Source organism: Platalea leucorodia (assembly GCF_965183815.1).
Source record: "Platalea leucorodia genome assembly, chromosome: 14".
NCBI lineage: Eukaryota > Metazoa > Chordata > Aves > Pelecaniformes > Threskiornithidae > Platalea > Platalea leucorodia.
In genome coordinates this window covers 9,135,260-9,161,267 of record NC_138836.1, presented here as the reverse complement: position 1 = coordinate 9,161,267, position 26,008 = coordinate 9,135,260, and the positions used below count along the sequence as shown (strand labels likewise).

General features: G+C 38.8%; 2 protein-coding genes across 2 annotated transcripts in view; one reads left to right on the top strand and one right to left on the bottom strand.

Moving 5' to 3' along the window:
- The window catches only part of SUZ12 (SUZ12 polycomb repressive complex 2 subunit), a gene marked incomplete at its 5' end in the record, with an annotated part of 35,307 nt that extends 19,621 nt beyond the window's left edge, over positions 1 to 15,686 (top strand). Inside the window, 9 exons of the mRNA XM_082326690.1 lie at positions 139 to 241; positions 2,900 to 3,005; positions 4,696 to 4,873; positions 9,483 to 9,574; positions 10,023 to 10,166; positions 10,941 to 11,098; positions 11,530 to 11,728; positions 12,848 to 12,927; positions 13,268 to 15,686. Of these exons, the coding sequence (XP_082182816.1) occupies positions 139 to 241; positions 2,900 to 3,005; positions 4,696 to 4,873; positions 9,483 to 9,574; positions 10,023 to 10,166; positions 10,941 to 11,098; positions 11,530 to 11,728; positions 12,848 to 12,927; positions 13,268 to 13,613 (1,406 nt within the window). The 3' untranslated portion in view covers positions 13,614 to 15,686. The remainder of the gene's footprint in view (positions 1 to 138; positions 242 to 2,899; positions 3,006 to 4,695; positions 4,874 to 9,482; positions 9,575 to 10,022; positions 10,167 to 10,940; positions 11,099 to 11,529; positions 11,729 to 12,847; positions 12,928 to 13,267) is intronic.
- A 1,951-nt stretch (positions 15,687 to 17,637) lies between these two features.
- CRLF3 (cytokine receptor like factor 3) overlaps positions 17,638 to 26,008 on the bottom strand; it is a 15,994-nt gene continuing 7,623 nt past the window's right edge. Inside the window, exons 6-8 of the mRNA XM_082326807.1 lie at positions 25,460 to 25,592; positions 21,149 to 21,261; positions 17,638 to 20,821 (exon numbers count right to left, since the gene is read on the bottom strand). Coding sequence (XP_082182933.1) covers positions 20,568 to 20,821; positions 21,149 to 21,261; positions 25,460 to 25,592 — 500 coding nt within the window. The 3' untranslated portion in view covers positions 17,638 to 20,567. The remainder of the gene's footprint in view (positions 20,822 to 21,148; positions 21,262 to 25,459; positions 25,593 to 26,008) is intronic.

Below are 26,008 nucleotides of genomic sequence, written 5' to 3'. Positions count from 1 at the left end.
AAATATCATGTCCTTTTCTGTTGTATGACACATCTGACATAATCAACAGCCAGTTATATTTTACAGTTGCTTAGAAGCTGTTCGATCTTCTGAATTTGTGCTTATATAATAATTGAATGCCATATTTCTTATGTACAGATGTCAATGAGGAGCTTCCAGCTAGAAGAAAAAGGAACTCTTCAAATCGTGAAGATGGGGAAAAGACATTTGTAGCACAAATGACTGTATTTGATAAAAACAGGTAATATTATCCAAAATAAATATTGTTTCTGTTAATTGTTAGGAATTTGTTTAATATTAAGCTTAAATCTGTTCTTTATTTTCAGTGTTGGCTGTCTTTGGCTGCATTTTTAGTTGGTAGTTACAGTAAGAGCTTAGGCTTGTCTTTTTGGGGAAAAAAGTCTGCAGGTTTCATAATGCACATTTTATACTGAGACCCGTTCAGTGACAATTGTAAATTATTCACTTTTATGAACTTGAGTATTGTCCTGTTAATATGCATCAGGTTATCTGTTCCTTGTCAGTTTTTTGAGAGATGTAATTTCTATGGTTCAGTTAAAGATCAGTGACAGCATAATTGAAAAGTAAATCAAACAAACAAGACATCTCTGAAATATGCTTACTGCTTACATTCTATTTGGTGGCATAATTTTCTCCATGCCCAGACTCTTGCTTACGCAGTCACGGATCTTATTCTGCTAGCACCTAAAGAAGACGTTAGTTCTCCATTACTACAGTGGAATCAAACAAGTAGTTAAAATCGTAACAGGCTTACTCTGTCCTGTAGTTTGTGTGATGAAATATTTTAGTATTTGTTATCTTGACACTACTTAATATATTTTAAAGAAGGTGGAGTGGGGTAAACTCACAGGTAGCTATAGCTTAGAGCGATCCAGATAGTTCAGAAGATAAGTAGCATACCATTTACCGGTAAGTGGACATCGTAGTTGTTTGTCCTGCAGACGATGATAATACCAGCAACAGCCAAAATACAGTATACGAAAATAAGAGTTCTGTCCATGGCGAAGTTAGATCCCAGGTGGAGGTAGGTATCTAGATAATTTCTTCATTAGTACAAATATAAATATAGCTTAGAGAAAAAGCTGCTTAAAACATAGCTCCAAGTGATTCTGACAAAATGGTTGTTTATCCAAATACAGTTTTAGAAGTCTTATATTTTGAGTAGGGTTTTTTTAAGAAATTTCTTTCTCTAATCTGTATCTTCTTAGAAGTCTTGACAATATTTTGTTCTTTTCTATTACTTAATTCCACTGGAGAACTTTAATATGCTAAACATGATATGAACTGTTAGGTGGTTTTGTAGTGATGATACATAAGTTAGGACATTTTCAGCCATGCTGCTGTGTGACCCTGTCTGATTTGCAGCAGAACCAAATCATGCATAAAAATCGGTATTTTTTAAAAACCTTTACAATTTTACTTTAGGTGGAAAGCCATCATCAAAATATAAGCTATTAACTTGATTAATTATTTGTGGGCTTTTGTAAAGTATAAGCTATTCATTTATGTTAACTTCTTGAAGTTACAGTCCTCTGTTTGATGGAGAAATTGAAAAATAAGTTACTTTACACAGACTTCAGGCCTGGAAAAGGATTACACATATCATGCAGACCTAGGGAGAGTATTGTCTTAAGGCCATTACATTTTCTATCTGGGTGTTTATTTTTTTGCCTTTTGAAGCTCTTGCTGTTCTAAATAGAGTAAATGATGGAGTTAGTGGTTTGCAGGATGGTGTCAAGAAATAGAACAAAAGGTCTCTGATGGCTTACTTGGTGTGTTTATAACTTTATTCTGCTGGGATACTTCTGCTGTAATATAGTTTACATGTAAAAGAAAAAGATAGGCTGTAGTTTACCTGTTCCAGTATCTCACTGTAGAATACTGAAGTGTCTAGAAACAGAAACAGCTTTTTTCTGCAAGACATAATTCCCAAGTTCAAACTGTGTAACAGTTTGCATACATTCACATGGAATTTATCTACTTAGCAACAACTCATTTATTTTGAATGATGCTTCTGTAGCTTGTGATCTGTTGTCAGGAATTCAGTGCCATTGCTTCAGAAAGTAATGTCTCAAAAGAAAAAACACAAAATCTTGGGAAAGTGAGCTTGTATTGTAAATTGATGTTACTTGCTGATTTGTGTTGATATCTTTATAACATATGTATCCATGAAACATTTTCCTGAAACTATACCTTTGATTCACTGCTTTTTCTTTTTTGCTTCTCCTGTGCTGTTCAGCAAGTGGCAGCAAAATAAAACTATTTAAGTAGAAATCAGAATTTTTCAAGCCTCAGTGAACAGACTGCTACATAGGAGGAAGCAGGGTGAGAAAGGGAGGAAAGTGAAAATGTAGCATGTTGGTTAACATGTTTGAATTACCCATTCTAGTCTATGTAAAGCATTTTTTTTGTTTGCTTTTTGAGAATGCCATACTTTGTCTTTACTATATTGAAGTCCTCTTAAGGTTACATCCGACATGGCTCTGGTGCAAAAAGAGGATTCTTTAGTTTTGCAGGCCTGATTAGAGGTCGTATTGGTTTGCTAGAACAGAGTAGTTATTTGTAAAGTAGGAATAAATAAGAGATGTTTTGGAGATGTTCTTCACAGGAAGATTTCCATCATAGTATTAATTTTGTATTAATGATAACTTTTCTACATCTCTTGGATGGAGCCTTTGCATTAATGTTTGGCATTAGGCAGCTTTTTCGTTATGGATGGTGTTTACTTAAGATTCACACTTAGTTGCCAAATAAATTTGCCTGAAAATCTCCTTTTAGTTTCGTGGAAACTTAGTTACTGTGAAATATATTCTACGTTTCAATAGGCAAACGATAAAAATGAGCTGCTTTACTCAAAATACATACTTTGTCTTGACAGGCGCTTGCAACTTCTGGATGGGGAATATGAAGTGGCCATGCAGGAAATGGAAGAGTGTCCCATTAGCAAGAAAAGAGCAACATGGGAAACAATACTTGATGGGAAGGTATGGATTGTTTTAGTGGCTGAAAGACCTGTTCTTCACTTAAAATGGTCTGGATTAAGGTGGAACACAATTTGAAGTGCAGTCAGTGGCTGTTCCTCTGAAAATGGATTAAATTGAACAGGAGATAATACTTCTCTTTCAGGATGTATGGACATAAGCTTTAATTTAGCTCTCAGTTTAGGAAAGCTTTGGCTACACTAAGTCATTAATACAAGCAGATGTTAACTACTGTAGGTATAGCAGCTGTCTCTTAATGACTTCTGAATTTCTGTCTTATAAAATCAAGCAAATTAAATGTTTGTTAGTGTAATAAATTCAAGTTGGACAAATCAAAAGGAACAAACTGCACAAACAGAATATTTTGGGGAAAGAAGGAGGAACCCAGAGCTTTCATAGATGTGATCTTACACATATACCTTAAGAGAATGCTGATGAAATTTAGTGATGAAAGAAGGTGTGTCAGTGTAGGAGAAGTTGTGCAGAGAGAAATTGTTGACTGAGGTGAATCAACGCTCGGTGATACAATGAATGCCGGTGACTGTATGCACTTACATAGTCATGTGCTCCTGTGTCCTGGGAGAGTATCAGTTGTAAGTGACTGAGGAGAATATGAAAATTCTAGATGGTTGCAAAGTAGTTGTGTATCAACATGATTATATAATTATGAAAAAAGCAGAGATGATCCAAAGTATATAGTAAAAATATAGTTATAAGCTCTATTATCCTGTTCAGCCTTTACCTGGAATACTGCTTCTGATTCTCTTAAACTGTGTTCAAGAAATTAAAATTAAAAAAGCTAGAAGTGGCTTTTAGGAAGATCATAGGAGGAGATCCTCCACATGTAAATGTGCTTAAAAAGATATATATAAATTGCTGTAACTTTGTTAAACTGCGACAGGGATGTAGTTGCTTTCTGTTGTTGGGAGAATGTGAGAGGGGTTTTCATGCCAGAGGTGCTACCCCAAAGAGAAGAGAAAATAGTCATGGCCGATGTGTTTACCACCCAGATCTGATAAGCACATTGTCGCTGGTTTTCTGTTTTTGCAATAGCATTTCTGTAAACTAATGAGGCCTAAATATAATAAAGAGCTTTTAAGATGGAATTCTGTAATCTCATTTATAAATTTAGGGTATGTTACTTGGTAATAGCAGTTTGGACTTGACTCAGGTCTCTTCTATTTCTTTATTGCTATTAACTTGCTAAGTGAGTGCAATATAAGAACATATCCACAGGAGACTATTATAATAGCATTTCTACAGCAGACAGCGGTACGGTTTTTAAAGCTTGTGTGTTGTGTATTAATATACAATGCTGGACTACAGAATTAGGAGTAGGTGTGAGTAGAAAGAGAAGTACATTGGCAGCAGGCTGGTGGTTAAGTGCTGTTCTCTTTCTAGTCAGGGCCCATGCTGTTTGCTGTTTGCTGTTTAGTGTTTCACAAAGACCAATATGTGTGCGACAGTATGTGCGTGAAGTGGTTGCTCAGTAATGTGCAGGAAACTGCACAGTCATCTTTTTCAGCTTTTTTTTTTTTTTTTAGTGTATCTAAATGTGTATGCTTACGTTGAAAACACAAGGACTTCAGGTGTTTAAAAAATTATGTCTGTCCCCACTGTGAATATTTTCTCATGATTCTTTTTGTCCATGGGAAGACGCTAACTCTGCTGTTATATTTTGATCCACCCCCAGAGGTTGCCTCCATTTGAAACATTTTCTCAGGGACCTACACTTCAGTTTACTCTTCGTTGGACAGGAGACACAAATGATAAGTCTACAGCTCCTATAGCTAAGCCTCTTGCAACACGAAATTCTGAAAGCCTCCCTCAAGAAAACAAGCCCAATTCTGTTAAACCTACTCAGACTATAGGTAAGGAAACTTTGGTTTTGCTGCTGAATAATCATCTGCTTAGCACTTCTGTACTTCAGGGTTCCTGACTCACTGATGCAACTGCTTCAGGTAATCTTAAATGTGAAAAAGAAAAAACGAATGGGCTTTTTTGTATCCCATATTTTGTACATTTTTTTAAGGTAAGTTTAAAAGCTAAAAATAGTGGGGTCTTGGAGTTTTTGGATTTATGGTATTAATAAGTTCCTTTTTTATGCTTCATGGTGAAAACAGTTTTTAAATTTGTCTATGAGATTATATATTTAGTTCTTGGAAAACGTAGCTGCTACTGTGAAATGTGACAGAAACTGTCTAAAATACTGTACGTTACATTGTACGTTTGTGGTGTAAAGGTAACTCAGGTTCTTCCAGAATGCTTATGAACTGGCACTAATCTCCTTGATACATAGTTTGATGTCTAGGCATGATGGAAGCACAATATTTATATTTTTATTTAGCTGCATTTTCTGCATATTGACACAAGTTAGCAAATATTTCTGTTTGGGCGTAAAGGTTTTTTCTGCTTTTATTCATTTTGGACAGTCTGAGGTTGTCTAGATAGAATGCAGACTTACAGTTAGTACTGTCTAAAAAATAATTGTGTGTAGGTAAGAGAAAAACATAGCAAGTCTGCAAACTATGACTACAATGTGACATAAGTCTGTATTTGTTATATGTAAATTAATCTGTGTGTGTTATTGAACTAGTTTCTCCCTAGTCATTAATTGATGTTTAGAGCATTGTAATTTAAAACTAAATGCTTTTTAAGTTCAGAATTTTTCAGTGATCTGACATGTAACTGGTTTTGTTTCCTTCTGCAAGTTAGTTCCTGTACGTGCTTTCCAGAAGAGTTCACATCTTGTCAAACTCCGTAACCAGCTTTTGAACTGTTTTATCATAACTTTAAATATATATCCCATTAAAAGCGGTAGTGGATAGCCTACGTAAAATTGGGTTGCTTAACCTTGGTTCATGGAAACATTTTTAAGTAGCATACAATTATTTTGGTTTTACTTCTTTGCTTGGTTTATATTTAATGTAGTAGTGGCACTTCTGTGGAGGCTACGGTGTCATTGAAAATTTAATGTAATTACCATTGTAATCTGATCCACTACTTTGGAGATTATATAATGTCAAAAACATTAATGCAGTCTGCTAATATTCACTGCAAATCTAAAATTATAGTTTTTGTTACCTTAGTATATCCCATTATATATTTAAACACGCTAGTTCAAGAGCTATTGAAGTGTCTAGAAACAGTTCATTCTGCTGTGGCTGTTACTAAAAAGCTTGTCTTGTGAAGCTGCTGAATATAAGATTATATTTATCCTAAATTTACATAGGTGACTTCAAGCACTGTTTTAGAAAAACTTTGTAAAATGCCCTTTGATATTTCTGTAGGTATATGTTAAAAAAAAGGTATGTGTTCCAGATGAGTTTCTTTCTGGAAAGTCTTCTGGGAACATTTCCCTTTACATAAGGTTAGCTAATCAGTATCGGTGCTGGGGCTTGCCTTGGAAATGTCAATGGGCTTATAAGGTTTGACCCTTAATAATTTTCAAAGAATGTGTGATAGCACACTTATTTTTTTTTTAATTCATTCATGATGTAAAAATATTAACAGACACATACGTGCTGTGAGATGTTTTGCAGAGGATCGTAGTACTAAGATAAGTGTTTAGATATGAAAAGCAACCCTATGATTTTTTTCTCCTTTAAGAGTTGTTCATATCTTCTTGCAAAATAGGGGTAGCTGCTGGGGTGGGGGTAACTGGTCGTATACTGCACTCCAGTTAACTGAAACCTTCACAAAGTGATGTAGCTGTACAGCAGGTAGCATGCTATTTGCTTATAATTATCTCAAGAAATTAAGCTCAAGGTAGTTTTTGTGTTTTTAAATATAAATTTGTGATTGATTTAGTTCAGTTGCTTAACTGCAATTTTGTTAATATGTTTCTAAAAACATATTTCTTCCTTGCTGTCCCAGAGCTTAGCTCAAAAAAGCTACTACTAAAATACTTTTTAACACTAGATAGAAAAGGCGCCTTTGAATGGCCATTGTGTCCTTTTTTTTTTTTCTTTTTTAATAGCAGTTTCCTGTCTGGGGGTCATGTTTAATCTGAAACTCCCCTTTGATTCCTAAGTGGCAGTGGGGGCTGGCCTAGATACTATCTTTCTTTTGTCTCGCTCGCAGTTGTTTGTAACTTTGGCTTGGAATATTGTGTGGGCAGGTAAGGCCCGAGGACAGCTGGGGAAACTTAAATTGTACAGGAGGCAACAGGCTGCTCCTGTTGTTTAAACACTTCGGAACATACCTAGACTCTCAGCTGGCACCCGATTCACTTCAGAGTAATCAGTATTTTCAAGCTTGTAATGAGATTGGGACTGTGTGATTAAGGAAACTTCTAGGTCCCTATTATAGAAATAATTATCTGGAGTGCAGCGGTTCTGTCTCCAGGCTTAATCTCGGGGGTGTGTAGCCGGGCACTGTTTGTGAAGAGTTGGCTTGCTTGGAGTTCTGGGGTTCATCCATGGTAGCGCATCAGAGAATTTGTGCAAAATGGTATTTCACTTTGGTTTTGTGTTGAATATATAACTGTGAGGTTTTGGAGCTGTAGTAGTGATAGCAAGGGAATGATTATTATGAAAAAAATACTGCTTTTCCAAACGTGCTTTTTGTGCAGTTGTATTGCAGTATATGTTGGGAAACTTGATGGGTCAACAATAACTCATCTCTGGTGAGACTTTCTAAGAGTAGCAATTCTTTTCGCTGCTTTTGGAGCTTTAGTGTGTAGTAATACAAAAAATAGAGCAAGAAGAATTTCACCCCTGCCTGTGCAGAAGCCACTGTCTGGCACGATCCCTAACATCGTCAGCCAGCCTACAGACATCTTTGTCTTTGGAAAGAGTACAAGAATATTTAAATAAGACTGATTCCTGTCTTCTGAGTTGATTATTTTACCTGAGCTAGGGATTGCAGACACTTATGTTTCTTAAATCGGGATGAATGGCTGACACTTAACACACACCAACATGAAGTAATTCCAATAGAAGCGGGGAAGTACTTGAACTTTCACTGCAAAAGTTGTTCTGCTTTCTCTTTACTTCCTCATACCAGACCTTCTTGTATTTTAGAGTTTCTTGGAGACCTATATTGTAATTTGTTAGGCAGGTTTTATGCTCAGACTTGCAAAAGAAATGACAGTATGGCCACTAACTCTAGAAGGTGTGTACTAGTTTATTACTTAATAAATATGGAGGCAATAGGGGCACAGCAAGGCTGCATTGCTAACGTACTGATAGAACCCATTTTTTCTTGCATCAGAGAAACTAGGCATTCCAGTAAATTGGTAAAGTTACAGCAAGAGCCACCTTCCAAAATAGTACAGCAGACTATACAGGAATATATCGTAGTGCAATGTGCAGCATTGTAGGGTATTTATGATGGTTGTGCTGTTTTCGGTCTCTGAATACCAAGAAAGGAGGAGAGTGAAAATAGTAGGAAACTTCTGTCAGGTAGAGGTTCTGATAGTAAAAGAAAAAGATCCAGTGCATCTTTCCCAAGGGTATATGAATTTGGTGTTGTCATTTTACTTTGGCATGTTTCCCAGGGCAGACCAGTGGAATAAAGACATCAAAGACTTTCTAAATGTGGCAGCTTAAGCTTTGCTGTAATTACAAAGTGCTCAAAGTAACTGAGCCATGGAATTCTAATTTCTCTGATGTGGTGCAGGCTGAAGTGTCAGGCCTCCTCTCTTTTTCATACAGAAAGAGGATGAAATTTTTCCTTGTTCTCCAAAATACTAAATATGAAGTAAGTGCATCTTCTAAAAGATCTGCTATGTCAGTAGAGCTGGGACTTGTTTTGCCATCTTTTTCACCATTCAGAAGCAAGTATTTATTTGTCAGAAGCAAGTCATTATTTGGTTTCTCCTGAGCGTAGATTTATAAACCAGCTTAGATATGTGGGGTTTCTTGTTAATTGTATGGAATCAAATAATCTTACTGAGATTAAAATGTATGGAATCGGCTCAGAGGCAACTGAGCAGTGCCATTACACACGAACAGTAAGTGTTTGAGGAATAAAAGTTAAGGGCTAGAGTTTCAGTTAGATATTTTGTGTGTTACTTGCATTTCATACTGTTTTGTCTGTTGTGTGATTTGGGAAACTTCTGAAATTGAATTTAAGCAATGTATTTCCAATGCAGCCATCTGAAAGCAGTGTTTCTTTTTTATTTCCCAGCCACACCTGCTTTTAGCTATACCTAAAGAATTCTGTTTGCTTAAATGGAGTAAGAAAAATGTTGCTTTTTACCTGACATTTTTTAAGTTCTCTGAAGGATTCTCCAAAACTGGAGATAAATCTGGTGCTTAAAAGTGGTGGCTTTGCCTGTAGATTTGTGAAGGAAGCTGAGCATCAAGACTTACTTGTTGCTGATATGAGCTACTTACATCAAAGTACACTAGAGTAGCCCATTTCCTTCAGCAGCAGTGTGCCCTTCTCAGAACTTCCATACTTGGGTAAGAAACAATGTCTTTTTTTTTTTTCCTCTTCACCAAAGAAATGTATGTCTATACTTGTTTTTTTCAGCTGTGAAAGAATCCTTGCCGACAGACCTTCAAACAAGAAAAGAGAGAGATGTTTTAAATGAACCTCGACAAAAGTTGCGAATATTTTACCAGGTATTGAAAACAAACATTAGAGGGAAAAACCAGATTGTGAATATTGAATGGAATTAAAATGTTCAGTTCTCTTCTGAGTTGGGTGGAAATTTCCATTTGCCTTTTTAGTAGATGCCTTAAGGGGTCTCATATTCACATATTAAGAGCCATTCCACATATTTCTTACAGGAAGTATTTTAGAAAACTAATCTTCCGGAGGGCATGTCTGATGTTCCAAAATACAAAGGACATCTCTTGTTAGACATCTGGAGGGGGACAGGTGGTCTCCCTGTCGGGGAGAAAAAATGCTTGAAATAGCAGTGTTTCGGTACACTGAGCTGATGTAGTGTTTCCAAGAACTTACCGTAGAGGTTCCCTGAAATGATGTCCAACTTTGTTCTGGGGGTTGGGAGGTTAATGAACGAAACGCATTTGCTGCTAATACTACCTGTTCCTTTGTTTGCATCAGTTCCTTTATAACAACAACACGAGACAGCAGACTGAAGCCCGAGATGACTTGCATTGCCCGTGGTGCACGCTGAACTGTCGGAAACTGTATAGTTTACTCAAACATCTTAAACTTTGCCACAGCAGATTTATCTTTAATTATGTTGTAAGTAGTCTTTTTGTCGTTTAGCATTATGAAACACTGTACGGTCTGTCACAGGCACTACATATGCAGTGATTCTGTTGGTAGCTTGTTAAGTTGTAGGACTACATCTACAGGTTAAATGCAGCTTCCTTTGAATGTTAGGTGAATGTTTGCATGTTACATGGGGGAAAAAAAATGTGGGTTTGATTTTCTTTTTTTTTTTTTAGCTGCTGCTTTTGCATTAATGTATTCTTTTTATGTGATGTAGAAAGCAACGCAATCTACATTTGGTTGGAAGTCTCTTGAAGCTTTAGGAAAGCAGTAAACATTTGAAGGCAGTATTATATTTACTTATGCTGATAAGGACCTGTTCCTACCAATCTGACCTTAATGAGAAGTTCTGTCCTAGTTATTTGAAGATAATGTAGTTTCCTCTACCCACTACCTTGCTCGGATTATGATTCCAAAACTTTACTCCTTAGCTGGTTAGAAATGTTGTAATTTCTAGGGTGCTTGTTAGCAATCTTTTGCTGATATTTTCCTTAATTTTACAGTTAGTTCTATTCTGAGTGGTTTTATATAAAACAGTAAAACGGTACAGAACAAGGAAGCTTTAGTATAATTTGTTTCTAGAGGTTAAAAATTAGTTGGGTGTTGTAAAAGGAAACTAGAGCTATGTCAGGTTATTGACAGAGTGATATTTAAGGTAATCAGAATTGAAAAGGTTACTTGTTTAAACCTCCTGATGTATTGTCATTACTGTTTGCTAAGTGTATTTGCAATTGTCTGTTTCAGTATCATCCAAAAGGTGCTAGGATAGATGTATCTATCAATGAGTGCTATGATGGCTCCTATGCAGGAAATCCCCAGGATATCCATCGTCAGCCTGGGTTTGCCTTCAGCCGCAATGGACCGGTCAAAAGAACTCCTATCACACACATACTGGTTTGCAGGTAGGGAGATGGAAAACAGTGTCTGTCTGTATTTGTGTGATATAGCATATGGACCGGATTTGTGAAACCTGGGGATTTGTAAATCTGCAGGTGCACATAAACAGTGTTAGATTTCACTATCATTAAAGTGCAGCCGTTTATGACTAAATACCATGTTATTGAAGGATGATAACTTCACCTGTGATTTTACATCTTTCCAGTTGAGGTATCTATTCATAATGATGTAGCTTTTTTTAGCTGCCTTATCCTAAAACTTTTCTTCCCCAAAAGGTGGAGCGTGGGTTGGAACGGGGTGTTGGGTTTTTAGTAGGTTTTATTTCACTGCTGGTGATTCTCCCCGCCCTCCCCCCCCAACATTTTTGCAAGCTAGACCTTAAAAGAATAATTTGTATTTGTTGAAAGCAGTTACTTTTTTTTTTTTCTTCTGCTAGGCCAAAGCGTACGAAAGCAAGTATGTCGGAATTTCTTGAATCTGAAGATGGAGAAGTAGAACAGCAGCGAACATACAGCAGCGGGCACAATCGGCTATATTTCCACAGTGACACATGTTTACCTCTCCGTCCACAAGAAATGGAAGTAGACAGTGAGGATGAAAAGGACCCTGAATGGCTACGGGAGAAAACCATTACTGTAATTATTCCATTTATACAAAATTATTTTAAATGGATTGTGGTTTTTAAAAGATGGTCTGCAGTTGTTGTAGGGAATAAACAGGGCATTGTGAAAACAATGCATTTACTTTAAGACTAAGTAGAAAATTTTGTGATGCTGAGACACTAATGATAGAAATTCATGGAATCAAAGTTTATATTTTCAAGTATGTCTTCAGTTGCAAAGCTAGCTCAGTCCACATGGGTCTGAACAATTTTTCATTGTTTGTGACTGGTTTTCTCCTTCAAAGGGGAGATGCTTGGTATCACAGGGAGTACACAGTGGTATGTGTACATAATATGGAAGTAATTTATCATCACAGGTCTCCATGTGATATGACTTTTTTCTGACCTTTTTGACCGCAGTGCCTGAATTTTCAGCAGTAGTTATTTCTGTGATGTTGTGGTTTAACCCCAGCCAGCGACTAAGCCCCACCCAGCCGCTCGCTCACTCTCCACCTCCCAGTGGGATGGGAGAGAGAATCGGGAGGGTAAAAGTGAGAAAATTCATGGGTTGAGATACAGACAGTTCAATAGGGAAAGCAAAAGCCGCGTGCACAAGTGAAGCAAAACAAGGAATTCATTCCCTCCTTCCCATCAGCAGGCAGGTGCTCAGCCACCTCCAGGAAAGCAGGGCTCCATCACACGTAACGGTTACTTGGGAAGACAAACGCTGTCACTCCGAATGTCCCCCCCTTCCTTCTTCTTCCCCAGCTTTATATGCTGAGCATGACGCCATACGGTACGGAGTAGCCCTTGGGCCAGTTGGGGTCAGCTGTCCTGGCTGTGCCCCCTCCCAGCCTCTTGTGCACTGGGCAGAGCATGGGAAGCTGAAAAGTCCTTGCCTAGTGTAAACTCTACTCAGCAAGAACCAAAACATCAGCGTGTTATCAACATTATTCTCATCCTAAATCCGAAACACAGCACTATACCAGTTACTAAGAAGAAAATGAACTCTATCCCAGCTGAAACCAGGACAGATGTATAGGTGGCATAAGTTGAATTTTAGGTGTGCTTTCACTACTTGTCAGCAGGCATGCAGTTCTGATGTGTGTGTGTTTGTTCTCCTGTCCTTTCTCCCAATCCTTTATCTCTCCAGCAAATTGAAGAATTTTCTGACGTTAACGAAGGAGAGAAAGAAGTGATGAAATTATGGAATCTTCATGTTATGAAGCACGGGTATGTTACTATAAACTTAGTTTTGATACAAATACATCATGGTGTAGATTTCGTTGACCATTTTGCATTGCAACTCACTAAGCACTTAAAATTCAGTTACCTCAGTTGTTTAGGAAGGGATGATTAAAGGATAATTTGCTAACAAGCTTTTGACTGTTGAAGTTTTTAAAAAAATATTCTTGTGCTCAGTAGCCCTAAGGCTTTGAAAAGAAAAACCATTGCAGATGTTGAGACTATGTAATAGATGGTCTATGCAGTTACATTAATAAACCATGTTGTAGGGTATCTTATTTTTTTGAAAATGCTCTACCTCTGTAATGATGGCTTTCTAATTTGACAGGTTTATTGCTGACAATCAAATGAATCATGCCTGTATGCTGTTTGTTGAAAATTACGGACAAAAAATAATTAAGAAGAACTTGTGTCGAAACTTTATGCTACATCTGGTCAGCATGCATGACTTTAACCTCATCAGTATAATGTCAATAGACAAAGCTGTTGCCAGGCTCCGAGAGATGCAGCAGAAGTTAGAGAAAGGAGAATCAGCCTCCCCAACGGATGAGGAATCTTCTGAGGAACAAAGTGGGACAACAAATGGATATAGTGAAAATAATATGAGAGAGAGAATTTCAGAAATGGATAGCATCTCAGGTGTCACAAAACAGAGCAAGAAACAAAAGCTCTGAAGTCAAAAGTCAAATGCCATTCAACGGACAAGCATTGAAGTGACATTCTAGGGTGCATGAGCTCTATAAAGAATTACACACAAAAATACAGAGATTCCAAACAGGCACTGCTGGATGGAAATAAATGATTTCAACAAGGATATTGTTTTAACAGGGTTTCTATTCATTTAATTATGCAAGTACTACATGTATATTGGTTTTGGTGATGTAATGACAATATTCTAAGAGTTTGAGCATGAAGAGCAATATGAAAATCTTTTTGTAATTTTAGTAATTAGTGTCTTTAAGAACTTTATGGAATTTACATAATTTAAGTATATGTAAAACCGTTTTATATTAAGATTTTTGCATCTGTATCTGGCTGTTTTTCCTACCATGAAGTTGTGAAACATTGGGGAAAGGGGATTGGGATACAGTTTCTGCTTTTCTTATTTAGAAATTCTCCAGTTAGCTTTTTGTGAAAATAACGTCTCACTATTTAAAGTTTAACCTTGATCCTTGTATTTGAAATCATTTATCAATTGATCATAAATTACAATTAATTTTTTTTACACGAAAATTATCAAAGTTGGCAAACTTAGCACTTCCTTTGTCTTGTGCCTGTTTGGAAAGATCTTGGCTTTTCATGTTACAGACACAGTCAAGTACCACCTTGGCTTTTTGAGGTTACCAGCAGTTTGGTTTTCGTGGATAATTCTGATGTATTGATCACCCAGTGTACCATTTTAAACTTGAACATTAGCTCCTTTATATTTTTATTACACATTTACACAGCTACACAAACTATTTGATGTAAACCCTTTTTACTGGGGTTCTGCATCATAGTGTGCCATGCTAAAGCCGAGAGTCTATAGTCAGTATGTAGGCATTACGTCGATTAACTTCTTTTGAAGTTTATGCCTGCTGTTTTGCCTGAGTACAGACTGCAAGTCCAGGCCATAGGTTTAGCTTTGGCTTTCGAGATGCCACTCTTGAGGGAAAAATGCACTGTAAAATTGGACCAGAAAATGTGTTGCACTTCTTATGCAAGTATTCTGTGATGTATTGTATTCAATACAGATACTAAGATGCTGACTAAACTATATTTGAGCAGTTTTGCACTGCTGTTAACACATTTTATGCATACGTTTACAGATTTTTTCCAATGGAAAGTGGTTTCACTACTGGTACAGTATCAGCACCGAAGGGTTTATTCCAGCAAGCACTGTGGTTGAGTGACATCACCTCAATTTTTTATTATCCTTAAAATATTGCATTTTTCATATTCTTTATTTATAAAGGAACAATGCTGCTGTAAATACAGGTATTTTTAATTTTTTATTTCATTCCATCACCATGAGATGCAGTTCCCTATTTGTTTAAGGGGTATATAAGCTTTCTAATGGTGTCTTCAGAAATTTATAAAATGTAAATACTGATTTTGATGGTCCTTAAGATGTGTTTAACTGTGAGACTATTTAACTAATGGTGTGGATGTGATTTGTCATCCAGTATTAAGTTCTTAGTCACTGATTTTGTGTACAAAATAGGAAAGAGGGAAACTGCAGCTTTCATTACAAACTTCTTGAATTTGCCAGCTCTCTGAGTTTTAGCAAACTCTAATTATGCCTCTGGATAGTACATCAAGCATTTCTCTCTGGCTTTAATTTGCTAAAGCTGTGCACATATGTAAAAAAATAGATTATTTTAGGGGAGATGTAGTTCTAGAATTATTGCTTATGTCATTTCTTAAGCAGTTATGCTCTTAATGCTTAAAAGAAGGCTAGCATTGTTTGCACAAAAAGTTGGTGATCCCCCCAAAAATAGTAATGAAATTACTTCTGTCCAGTAAACTTTGTATGTCATGTCAATTTATAATAAAAGCTGAAAAAATCCCTTTGTTTTCTATTTATAAAGATGCCTTTTCTATTTGTACCTTTAATAGATTTTGGAGATAACATGTAAGCCGGTTAAAAAGAATTTGAATGGTACAGTAGATGTAAAAACAAAACAAAACCCCAACCAAAAACAAAAAAACAATTCAGTTGTTTAAATGAACCATTGTTTTTACATTAAAATGTTTTATTTGAAATCAGCTTTTGTACATAAAGTTCAGTAATACAAAATCTGCCACGATGGTTGTCCGGTGATTTTGTCTGCATGCAGAAGGCCCCAGGCGGTACCCGTACAAACTTTCTCTTCTGCACGTGGTGTAGAATTCGGATACGCGTTCTTCCTTTGCCAGGCTGTTACAAAGGTAGCTAAGTTTCTGTCCAGTCTTTTTGTTCTATTTAAGGTGTCTCCATAAATGACCAGGTTTTTAGCTAGATTATAAAAACTTTCATTCTTTCTAGGGGGTAGAACGGAATACTTGAGAGATATCTGTAAGTTGTGTATTACTGTTTAGAACTGTAATTTATATAACTGAAAATGAAACATACCACTCGTGATGTGTCAGTTATAAAAACAAGACTTGTGAGTTTTTTTACATGCAAGTGCTTAATGTTTCAAACAGATTTTACAAGATACTTAGTTTATTTGAAGCAAAGTTTAAATGGCTATCAGTTTAAAATAGTGCTTCTCTGGAACTGTAGAGGATGGATACTCCAGGTACTACAGAACAAAATGAGTAAGGAATTGCACTGCTTGGCCGAATGGTGACTGCTGAATAGCAGACACTGAAAACCTTTTTCCATGTTAAAAATAATTCGGATACTGAAATACAGGATGTGACAGCTAGATTCTGTAAACTTGACTTCAGACTGCAGTTGTCTGGTATGCTTTTGTCTCTAAAAGTGGCAAGGTTCTTCTAATCTAGCTTTTAGTATGTTTATGGCAGATTTTTATGATGTTTTGTATTTGGTGAACCTCAAGTTGGAACCTATCATATGACGTGAATATTTAATTCAGTGCATTAAATACTATATGCAAAATTGTTAGATGCATTTAAGTTGTTAACCTTAAGTGTACGTTGCTTTGACTGTGTCTTGGATGTAGTGCTTGAATTTTTGGGGGGCGGGGTAAAGATTCACTGCCTGGAATGAAGCAGTTGCAAATAATTTGAACTGTTGTGATTACTTCACTAATCACCACAACAAAACCCCCAAATCATACAGCTCACCCCAAACCAGCAATTCGATTTTACCTTTGAAAATGCAGGGGCCATTCTGTGAGGACAATTTTGACAATATTGTTCAAAGTTAAGTATTTCTTAATTCACAGAACAGTTTGGTGCCGTCATCAACCAGTGCCCGAATGAAGGTGTTCCTGTTGGACCAGATCCTGGTTATAGATCTGATACTGCGTGGTTTCACAACCGAGAAAACGAGCTTTGAATGAAGCAGGTAAGTCTGCCTTCTGTGATTGGTATCTGCTGTTCTTAAGTTGCTTGATTTGAGACTGAAGAGGCACTCTTCAGGAGATGTACTCGGCATCTTGCCCTGAAGAAGGTTCTTCATACGAATGGTGTATTTATGAGAGAAAGCTACCATGTTAGCTACCTTATTTTCTGGTTTCACAAGTTTTTTCCTTTAAAAGAGACCAAGGAAACAGAACAGGCTGCAGGTAAAGCAGAACTAAGGGAATAAAGTAAAGCTGGGTGTTAGTTCAACATAGACTTCATTTGAAAGGGATTAAATACCTCTGCTTCTTGCTCAGTAATGGTGGCCAAAAACTACTGTGTGGAAGAGTTGCACCACTTCATGCAACTGTAAGGAGCTGGGAACAGTAAAATGGAGACAAATTAGCTGTGATGGAATATTGAGGAAAGCTGTTTACAGATGCTGTAACTAATTTTTAAAAAAAAGAAGGAAAATTCTGCAAGAGATACCAGTTAAGATCTGAACTTCAGCAGGAAATAAAAGTAAGTGCCCAAGTGTGAGAAACTGAAGAAAAATGGATTGGGACTTCTGAGGGACAGAAGATGAAAATAATAAAAAAAAGGGAGAAGCTCTTAGAGATGCCTGCAGTGCTACAGAATACATTTTTATGTTCTTGTTAGAAGAATGCAGTGATGGGGAGCTTTATGCCCCAACAAATAATTTACTAGACCATACACAGTTGAGGGATAAAACTTTATTTAAAAAAATTCAAACGTCACTTGACACATAAGTCTTAAGTTGAGGTAAGTGAATGTACTAGCTTAAGAAAACAACTTTTCAGGATTGGATTTCATAAGCAGTTAACACTCTTGCTTGCAAGGCTCCAATAGCTAAAGGTGAAAAATTGTAAAGGAAGCGTCAAGTCCTCCATCTAGCTGAACTCCACTGTGCAAGAACAGAATTTCAGCCTTTTGAATTCAAGCCTCTTCTGATTCTTTGCATGCTTTGCTGCTTTATTACTCAGGTCTCTTGCCCTGAGACTTCACCCCTCCCAGGTTTAAAAGGTGCAGCTCTAAGAGGTGGCTGAACAGTACCTAATTTGCAATTTGGACAGCTAGGCTTAGGCTAAGTTAACAAAAAACCAAAAACACAAAAAACAAACCACAACAAAAAACCACCACCAAAAACTGGCAAGCTGCCCTTGTTCAACATACAGCTAAAGACTGAAGTCAGAAAAAACTATTTCTTCTATTGCCATCCTGAGCTCTCACGGGGAGCAGTAGGGGCCTCCTGCAGCCCTTCGCAGTCATCTTCAGCTGCTTTGTATGCATCTCCTGAACAAACTGACACGGCATTGCCATCTCTGGAAGTACCTGAACTCAAGGCTTAAGGTTTATTTTCTAATATGCAAGTAAATATCCTGCAAAATCGATAGTCTGACTAGCCCCTCCAAAAGCAATGAAAAGGTACTTGACCTATTGGTACCTCGGAAGTGTAGATATTCACAATTTTAGTTCCCATATGGTAAAAGTACTAAGTTACAGCTAGTACCTGACACCTGAAGTGTGGAAGTGAAACGACCAGCACTACTGAGGGGAGCAAGACTGAAGTCAGCTGTTAGCTGGAGCACCAGCCTGACCCTCGCACCAGGACTGATGCTGTCTGAGCTTTTACTGAACCATCTTGGCTACAGGAAAAGAACCATATTTAAAAAGTACTGAAAATACTCTTCACAGGATAATTCAAAGGAACACTGAAAGTACAGGATAAGCTAGTATTCTCTTCCTCCCTAACAGTGAAATAGTTAAGCTTGAAAAACAGAATCCTGCACGCTTTTTGTTGCTAACACTGGATTATCTTACCTGCAGGTGTCCAGTCTTTCTCACTTCACGTCTTACAGTAATTTCCAACCTAACTCTACCACGTGCAAGGTCTTTGCATCCATCTGAATATACTTTTTTTTTTTTTCCCTTGTAAATGGTATAAATATCAACTGCCATTCTCCTCCTCTGAAATTCATGTACCCCTGCTACAGATGCTTGGGGAAAAAAATGCAGGCAGGTGACTGATCTTTTTGTACTGACAATGTGAGTACGGGGGATATTAATCCAACGTACATTAAGCTTTTTATGCTAGCATAGAGGGCTAATGTAGCATGTTGACACTGAAGGAAAAAGGGCAGAATGATTGTCTAGGTTTTATAAAAATACTGCTATTCTAGCATACTAAAATATATTTAATTTTAATTGAACTTGAGGTAAGAAGGTCCCTTTTAAGGCCCTCCGTGAGCATTACTTGAAAATATTCTTTAAATCCAGTAGTACTGCAATCTTTTGACCAGGAATGGGCTCTCTCTGATAAGCTCATTCTAAATCTTAGTTGCTCCTTAGGGGAAATAGTGGTAACTTTATGTTCTGAATTCAAGGTCAATTAATTCACAATAATTTCTTGGAGAGCTAAATTACCACCATCTGCTCCACTTTGACTGCCACAGGTTAAATCTGGGCCAAGGGGGGCTGCCTTAAGCCCATACCCAAAGCCCACCTCCCTTATCTCCCAAGGTGGATCTCCAGCAGCAGTCCCAGCTTGCTCGCGTGGCCTAGTCCGTCCCCAGCACTTGGACCATAAACCTGCGCTATTGCACGTGAATGCAAGGTGTTCCCAGGTAGCCATCTGGGACTTCCAGGAATCCTGCACATCAGAACAGCACTTCCCGTGTCTCTGTTGTTGGACAACAGAAAGAAGGTTGTCTCTAAGTCTTAGAAGGGCCCTGTGAGGAATCGTGGCTGCCATCTGCATGTCATGCCTAAGTACTAAATCGCTAAGACTTGCTCTGACATAGACTACACAGTAAGTTCTAACTAGGGCAGACATTCAGAGCAGGTAAGGATAACTGTCCTGCTCTAGGTATTGGTGTAGTTTGAGGCAAGCATCCGCATTAAGTTGATGAAAGCGTCACCATGCAACTACTCTAGAAAATATATTCCAAGTGACAACACAAAAACAGTTCAAGAAATACCTGGAAATAAGGCACTTAAGTGAGACATGAACAGACTGGCTACATATTTAAACAGGCGTTATGGCTCAGACATCCTTGCTCCGGAGGAATGAACAGTACCGTGCATGGAAGAAGTTGCTGTTGCGTGCAGAACCCACTATCTGTTCATACTATTAAGGCAGCATTGTGTACAAGGAAGCATAGCAGGACATCACTGCTCTAAATACTTTGCTCTTTTTGAGTGGTATAAATAAAACTTTGGTCCATTACTACCCCTCCACCCCCCTGAACGTTTACAGGCTTATTTCACAGAACAGCAGCATGAAGCAAAGTTAATTCCGCACAACACACGTACCCTGAGACTAGAGTACAATGAAATACTGACAAAAATCAAGTCTGGAGTAAAAAAGGGAAAGGTCTTCTGGACTGCTTACATTAATTTGCCTACGCAAATGCCTGTTTCTAACTTTTTCCAGAGTAACAAATCCAATGGTTCACAATTACCTTCTGAAATTAATCCAGTAGGAAGTACAATATAGTGGAGTTCAAGTAGTATAAAGACAGGTTTTTGTTAACAGATGGTTGATGTCAAACAGCTGGAAACCCAGGTTTTAACATTACACTTTATAGCAAGAGCAAAAATCCCTTCACTCGCTTCTAAAACACCAAAACTTTCCAGCCTGGGTATGAAAATGAACATCCAAAATACAAAGAGACACAGCATTGATCAAGTACCCAGTCAAAGACCACTTCTCTGTTGTTAGAGCTGATGGTTACTCTAAGCTTGAAGTTCCCTCCCTCGTTGCTGGAAGGCCCTAACTGCACAACTTCCATGTCAAACGTCACAGTCGATCCAGACGTAACAGCAGGCAGTTGGTTTGTCATCTCTTTTCCATTTACAAATACCGCCCCTGAAACAGTCAAGATATCAAACGTCGTTTCTCACTTTCTGTACATGCTAACATGCAATACTATGTCTCCCTATATTTTTTTGCAGGCAAATAGAAATGGAAAGCAACCCTGCCACGTTCCTTTTTGTCCCATCAAACAGGCTGCAATTACTGCAAACGGGAAAAGGAGATCCGTGATCTTACCAAAGATTTTAACTGCACAAGCAGTGTGTAGTACATGAAAGGTGGATGAAGTTGCTCATATGCGATCCAGGGATATAAAGAACCTGGCTATGGGGGTGGGGGGGGAAATAAATCACATTCTTCAATGACGTGATTAAGACTCACCATTTGTGCTAATGCACACAGCTTTATCCCGCTGCAAAGAATCATAGCCGTTCTGCTGCTCCACACACACTCCTAGGCTGTCTCGTCTGTCTGGCTGTCCCACGGTTTCAATTCTACCAAGCAAAAGGTTAAGTCAAACCCTGCAGCTTTCAATCAACACACAGAATGAAATCCAGACAGCAATAGCCTGCCATACCGGCCCTCCGTACTGCGCTCAGGGCTTTCAACAAATTCAGCCAACCTTTTGGGGAGATTGCTGTTGAAGGACCAAAAGTCCTACCAGCTCTCCCAACAGCTCCACTGACCAATGCTCATAACTATTAATCTGTACAAAAAATAAATCTGCTTCCTGCAAACTTTCATTGCAATTTAATAAAATTCTTCACTATCACAGCTTAGAATCTTTTGAAATTATTTCCAGTTGCCTGAAAACAATCAAAATGTGCAAAACTACAATCATCTATATCAGATTACCCGTCAGTGTGAGGTATTACGGCAAGACAGCTGTACTTTCAGCAAGTTTTTAATAAGCGTGACTAAACCAGGGATTTTCTGAGCCCTGCTATATTCTGCTGTAAAGGGGTGGGGGCGGAAGGCTGATGTGTTTTGGTGGTGGTGGGTTGTTGGGTTTGAGGGTGCGTGTGGGTTTTTTGTTTCGTTTGTTTTTTTTAATAAATCAGCTTGGTGCAAATGGATATTAAAAACAATGCCTAGAGGAGCATTTACGAGTCTGCCTTCTGCTCAGCTGCATTTAGGATTTTGGTCCTGGGAAAGAATCTCCGACAAAAAAGCAAACGAGTTGTGCAAAGGCCCTGGGATGCAGTTCCCTTTGGGCCCTGGCAGCTGAGCGAGGCTGCCGTTCGTACACTGAAGGGCTCTTCTGTATCTGAGTCCTTTCTCTTGTACCGCTGTCTCTCAAAGGTGCTAAATCATACTTTAGAGTCTGAGTGACTCAGGAAACTCAGATGGTGTTTTCTGGAAAGTAAAACAGCAGTTATTTTCATTACAGCTTGAGACAAAGAGCAGCACTGATGATATTTGGTTGTTGCCAAACAACAGAAAAACTTCAGTAGAAGCTTTTAAGAACTGGAAATAAAACTGGGCAGTAGACTGGCACACAATGGGTTAACGCTTTCAAGACAAACAGGGACGATAAAATTGGAACCATGTTTTACTTTTGCACTCCATTAGGTTTCTCAGTCCCCTGGGAACATCACTAAGATAGCAAAAGTCTTGTACTGTAAAGCAAAGTGAGGAAAAAAAAAAGAAAAAAAGAAAAAAAAAAAAACCAACAACAAACAAACCCCAACTTAAATATCCAAGAAGCTTTTAATGTGGAAGCAATCCACAATGTTTTCCCAGAACAACTTTACATGAGATTTTAAATTCATTTTGGTACTCTATTCTAGACTGCAAACTCTGCCTGAGTTACTGGTGAAGCTTTATCAACAGCTTTTATCTGTAAAATTGAGAGGTAAACCCTTTGTGCTTAGGTAACATTAATTCATTCCATCCCCAGTTAAGGAGGCCTTTTACTTGAGTTTTGCGTTGGAAATAAGCGTTTGTACAGTCATAAGAATGACCAAAAATGCATAATTATAAACCCATTAAAAAGTAGGAATTCTATCATGTCCATCTGTATCCACACTTACTTGCTCATTTATCTAGACCCTTTTTTGCAGAGCACTGTCAAGGTAACCTGGACCAGCAGCAGTAGGAAGAAAAAAACATCCACAGGACAGCGAATACTCTGCGGGCGGAGCGGTGGTGCACCCCCAGCCGGGGCGCCTACACAGGAGTCAGTCTAGGACCAGCCGAACGGTTCAGGTTCGGCCCTCTCAGTGGCACCCACACCGAATCCAGGCTGAGGCCACCTTTTTTCATCATGCTCTTCTGTACTCATCACACCCAGGCCTTCCAGCATCAGGCAACCCTCCCTACAGCGCTGCCCTTTCTCCGAGGAGGCTGGGCTGCGTGCTAACGCAACGCAGGAAAGAGCCAGACCTTCCTTACCCCGTAAGGAGGAAGCACAACCCGAGGGCCCAAGACAACGGCCAACCTGTAATTCTGCAGTGGCTTTCCTCCTCTCGCGTGCATAGGGAAGAGGACCAAGACCTGGTATAGATCACCATTCCTTTCCTTACTACGTTTTGATTTTTCAGCAATTAATAACGAGTCCGAGTACAGAGCATCACTGCACGATCTCCTAAGCTTCGCTTTACTAGGCTGATCTTTTCTATCGCATTAACAAAGTTATTCTCCAGCCTCTATGATCCCCAGGACTTAAAATTTTAAAAAGCCCACAGAATACGTGGTAGGAGCAACGCTCAGCGGGATGCTGTTCGAAACCCTTCTCACCACTTCCAGTGCTGCAGAGCAAAACCTCGCCTCTGTCACTGCAGCATACAGACACTGAACCAGTTCAACCACCACCAGTTTCCATTTGTCTCAGAGCACACAGAAGTGAATCTGTGGGTGATCACGTGCTCTTCCTTTCTAACAGCTGTCAGCAGAGATGTGGTGGGTTCCTGACAAAGTCAGCGTGATCTTCCTAGGGCGTCTGCTGGGTGATCCCGAATCACCAGCCTGGCCGGACTGACTGGGGCTCCCCACTGCAAGCAAAAGCTTTAGAGCAGCTGCAGAGCAGGTCGCTGGGAGAAACGTTCCCTTTCCTAAGGACAGCTCCCTGAAGGCTGCAAAGACACAGGGGGAGTCTTGACTTAAAGCAGTGTTTTCCTACAACTTGTCCAAATGCCTCACCTCAGAGGGTAACTAAAGCAGGCATCTTTAAAAAGCAGACACAAAGCATTGTGTTTATCACTGCTTCACTTTTCACTGATGAGGTATGCCTGCGTCCCGAACACACAAGAAGAATACAAAGCTGCTTCACAAACATCTGCAACGTGAACCTTGCTTATTTGGTTTGCTCTGCGAGCCACTTATCCCCTTGTGAATACACTTTTGTTTCAACAGATGGAGAAAGCCAAGCGCCAAGTAATACATCTCCCTGCTCAGGAAAATCTCACACACTTTCAAACAAGAAGCTACTCTTGGACCTTGGAAGAGGAACACGACCGATTTTTGAGGTTGTCCTCAATCTTAAGATTCATGTCATTATGGATCTTGTGGACATGTGCTTGTCAGTGCTTTGCCATCCTGAAACACTCTCCTCTTGGAGAGGAATCCACATCATTACCAAAATGTAAAGCAAAAGATTTTCACGCGTTACCAATAAAAAAAGATAAAAGGCATTGGTCTGAAAGAGAACCAAGGGAAACCTCAAAGTTCTGCCTTTAATTTCACAGGCATTTCTGAGCCAAGAGCTGTTAAATCTAGCAACAGATTTCAAATGAAAGCTTTAGATCTTTTTATCCCATCTCAGACAGTGCAACTGAATACATCCTCATACTAGAACCATCAAAAGTTCAGATAATTCATTGATAGGAAGGGAGAAATGAAACACCATGGAATAAGTTACAAAAATATCATGAACAATCCCCTTAAATTGCCTTTGGGGGTTGCCTACTGTACAGCAAGTAGTTTTATTTAACCAGGGAAAGATGGAATAAAGCTTCAGAGTCTCCAAGGTCTGTAATTACAACTGACATATCCACAAGGCCACTCCTCATACCCCGTTAAACAGCATCATCTCAGGGACAGGACTACAGGCAGCAAAGCTGCCAACGTTTTTAATCACATTCGGTGTCAAATGAAAAGCTTGAATTTCACAAGATCCCTTCTCCGCTCAAGAGTTTCTAATGCCAGTTTCAAGCAGCAGTCTGATCACCACTAATTATCTCAGATGTTGAAGCGTCCGTGCCAGACTGCCATCCTTACCTGTCCCAGCAGCACATACAATGTTTTCACATCCAAAGTCATCGAAGCATGTGCATAGTCTGGGAAGGAACAAACCCACTGACCCAAGGCTAAAAAGAATCAATGGTGAGCCTCCACTGACTTCTGACCAGCCACTAACAGCCGCTACAAAGCTTGAGGAGGTTCAACATTCCACAGATTTGCTCGGCGTGAGCTGTATTTTACCATCCCTCAGGAGCTCACTCGTCTCTGTTTCAGCTAGATGCAGGTCCTACAGAAACATCAGGTGTTTTCCTAAAGAGCCAGGAAGCAGAAGGAAAGAGAAGGAAGTCCCACCTTCACACAGACACGCTACCTTGACCGGGGCTGAGCTGATGGAAAACTCAAACATGCATCATGGCTCAGGTTTACCTTCAATTCAAATGTATCGGACCAGAGAAGGAAGCTTGGGTCACAGGAGATGCCCCAGATAACAGCTACGCAGAAGGTACTTGCCTGAATGTTAACGTTTGCCCACAGAAATAAGTAGGAGCTTTGGAGTAGAGCACACCGCATGACTGAGAATCATTTCGAAGTGCTATGTTTCTTCGACTGCTCAAGCTGTAACCCTCCAAACCAGTTGTCCATTCTTCAAAGGAAAAAAAAAAACAAAAACAAGCAGCATGAACCTCAACTAGACCAGCTACTCTCTGTGCAGAATAAAGTCAGTCGCAACGGCCACTCAGTTTACCTCATATGAAGCTTAAGCTATGTTAAGAACAGGGGCTGTTTTTCTCTTCTTCTCATGGAGAGATTTCTTTTTCAAATCATTTGTAATTACAAAAAATATTTCCCAGCTCACAGGGTTCACCAGAATGTCACTCTTTGCTGTGATCCCTGCAAAGTCATATTGTAGGCAAAGGAAAACCTTCATGACCCACTGCCCTGAAAAATTTGCAAGTGAAGAGAAAATTTAGGTTTTTCTCTCTCCCAGGTAAGAGCTTGTTACGTGACTGTAGGTCATCAGACAATGCTTAGGTAGGGGTGAGGGACAAGGGAAAACAA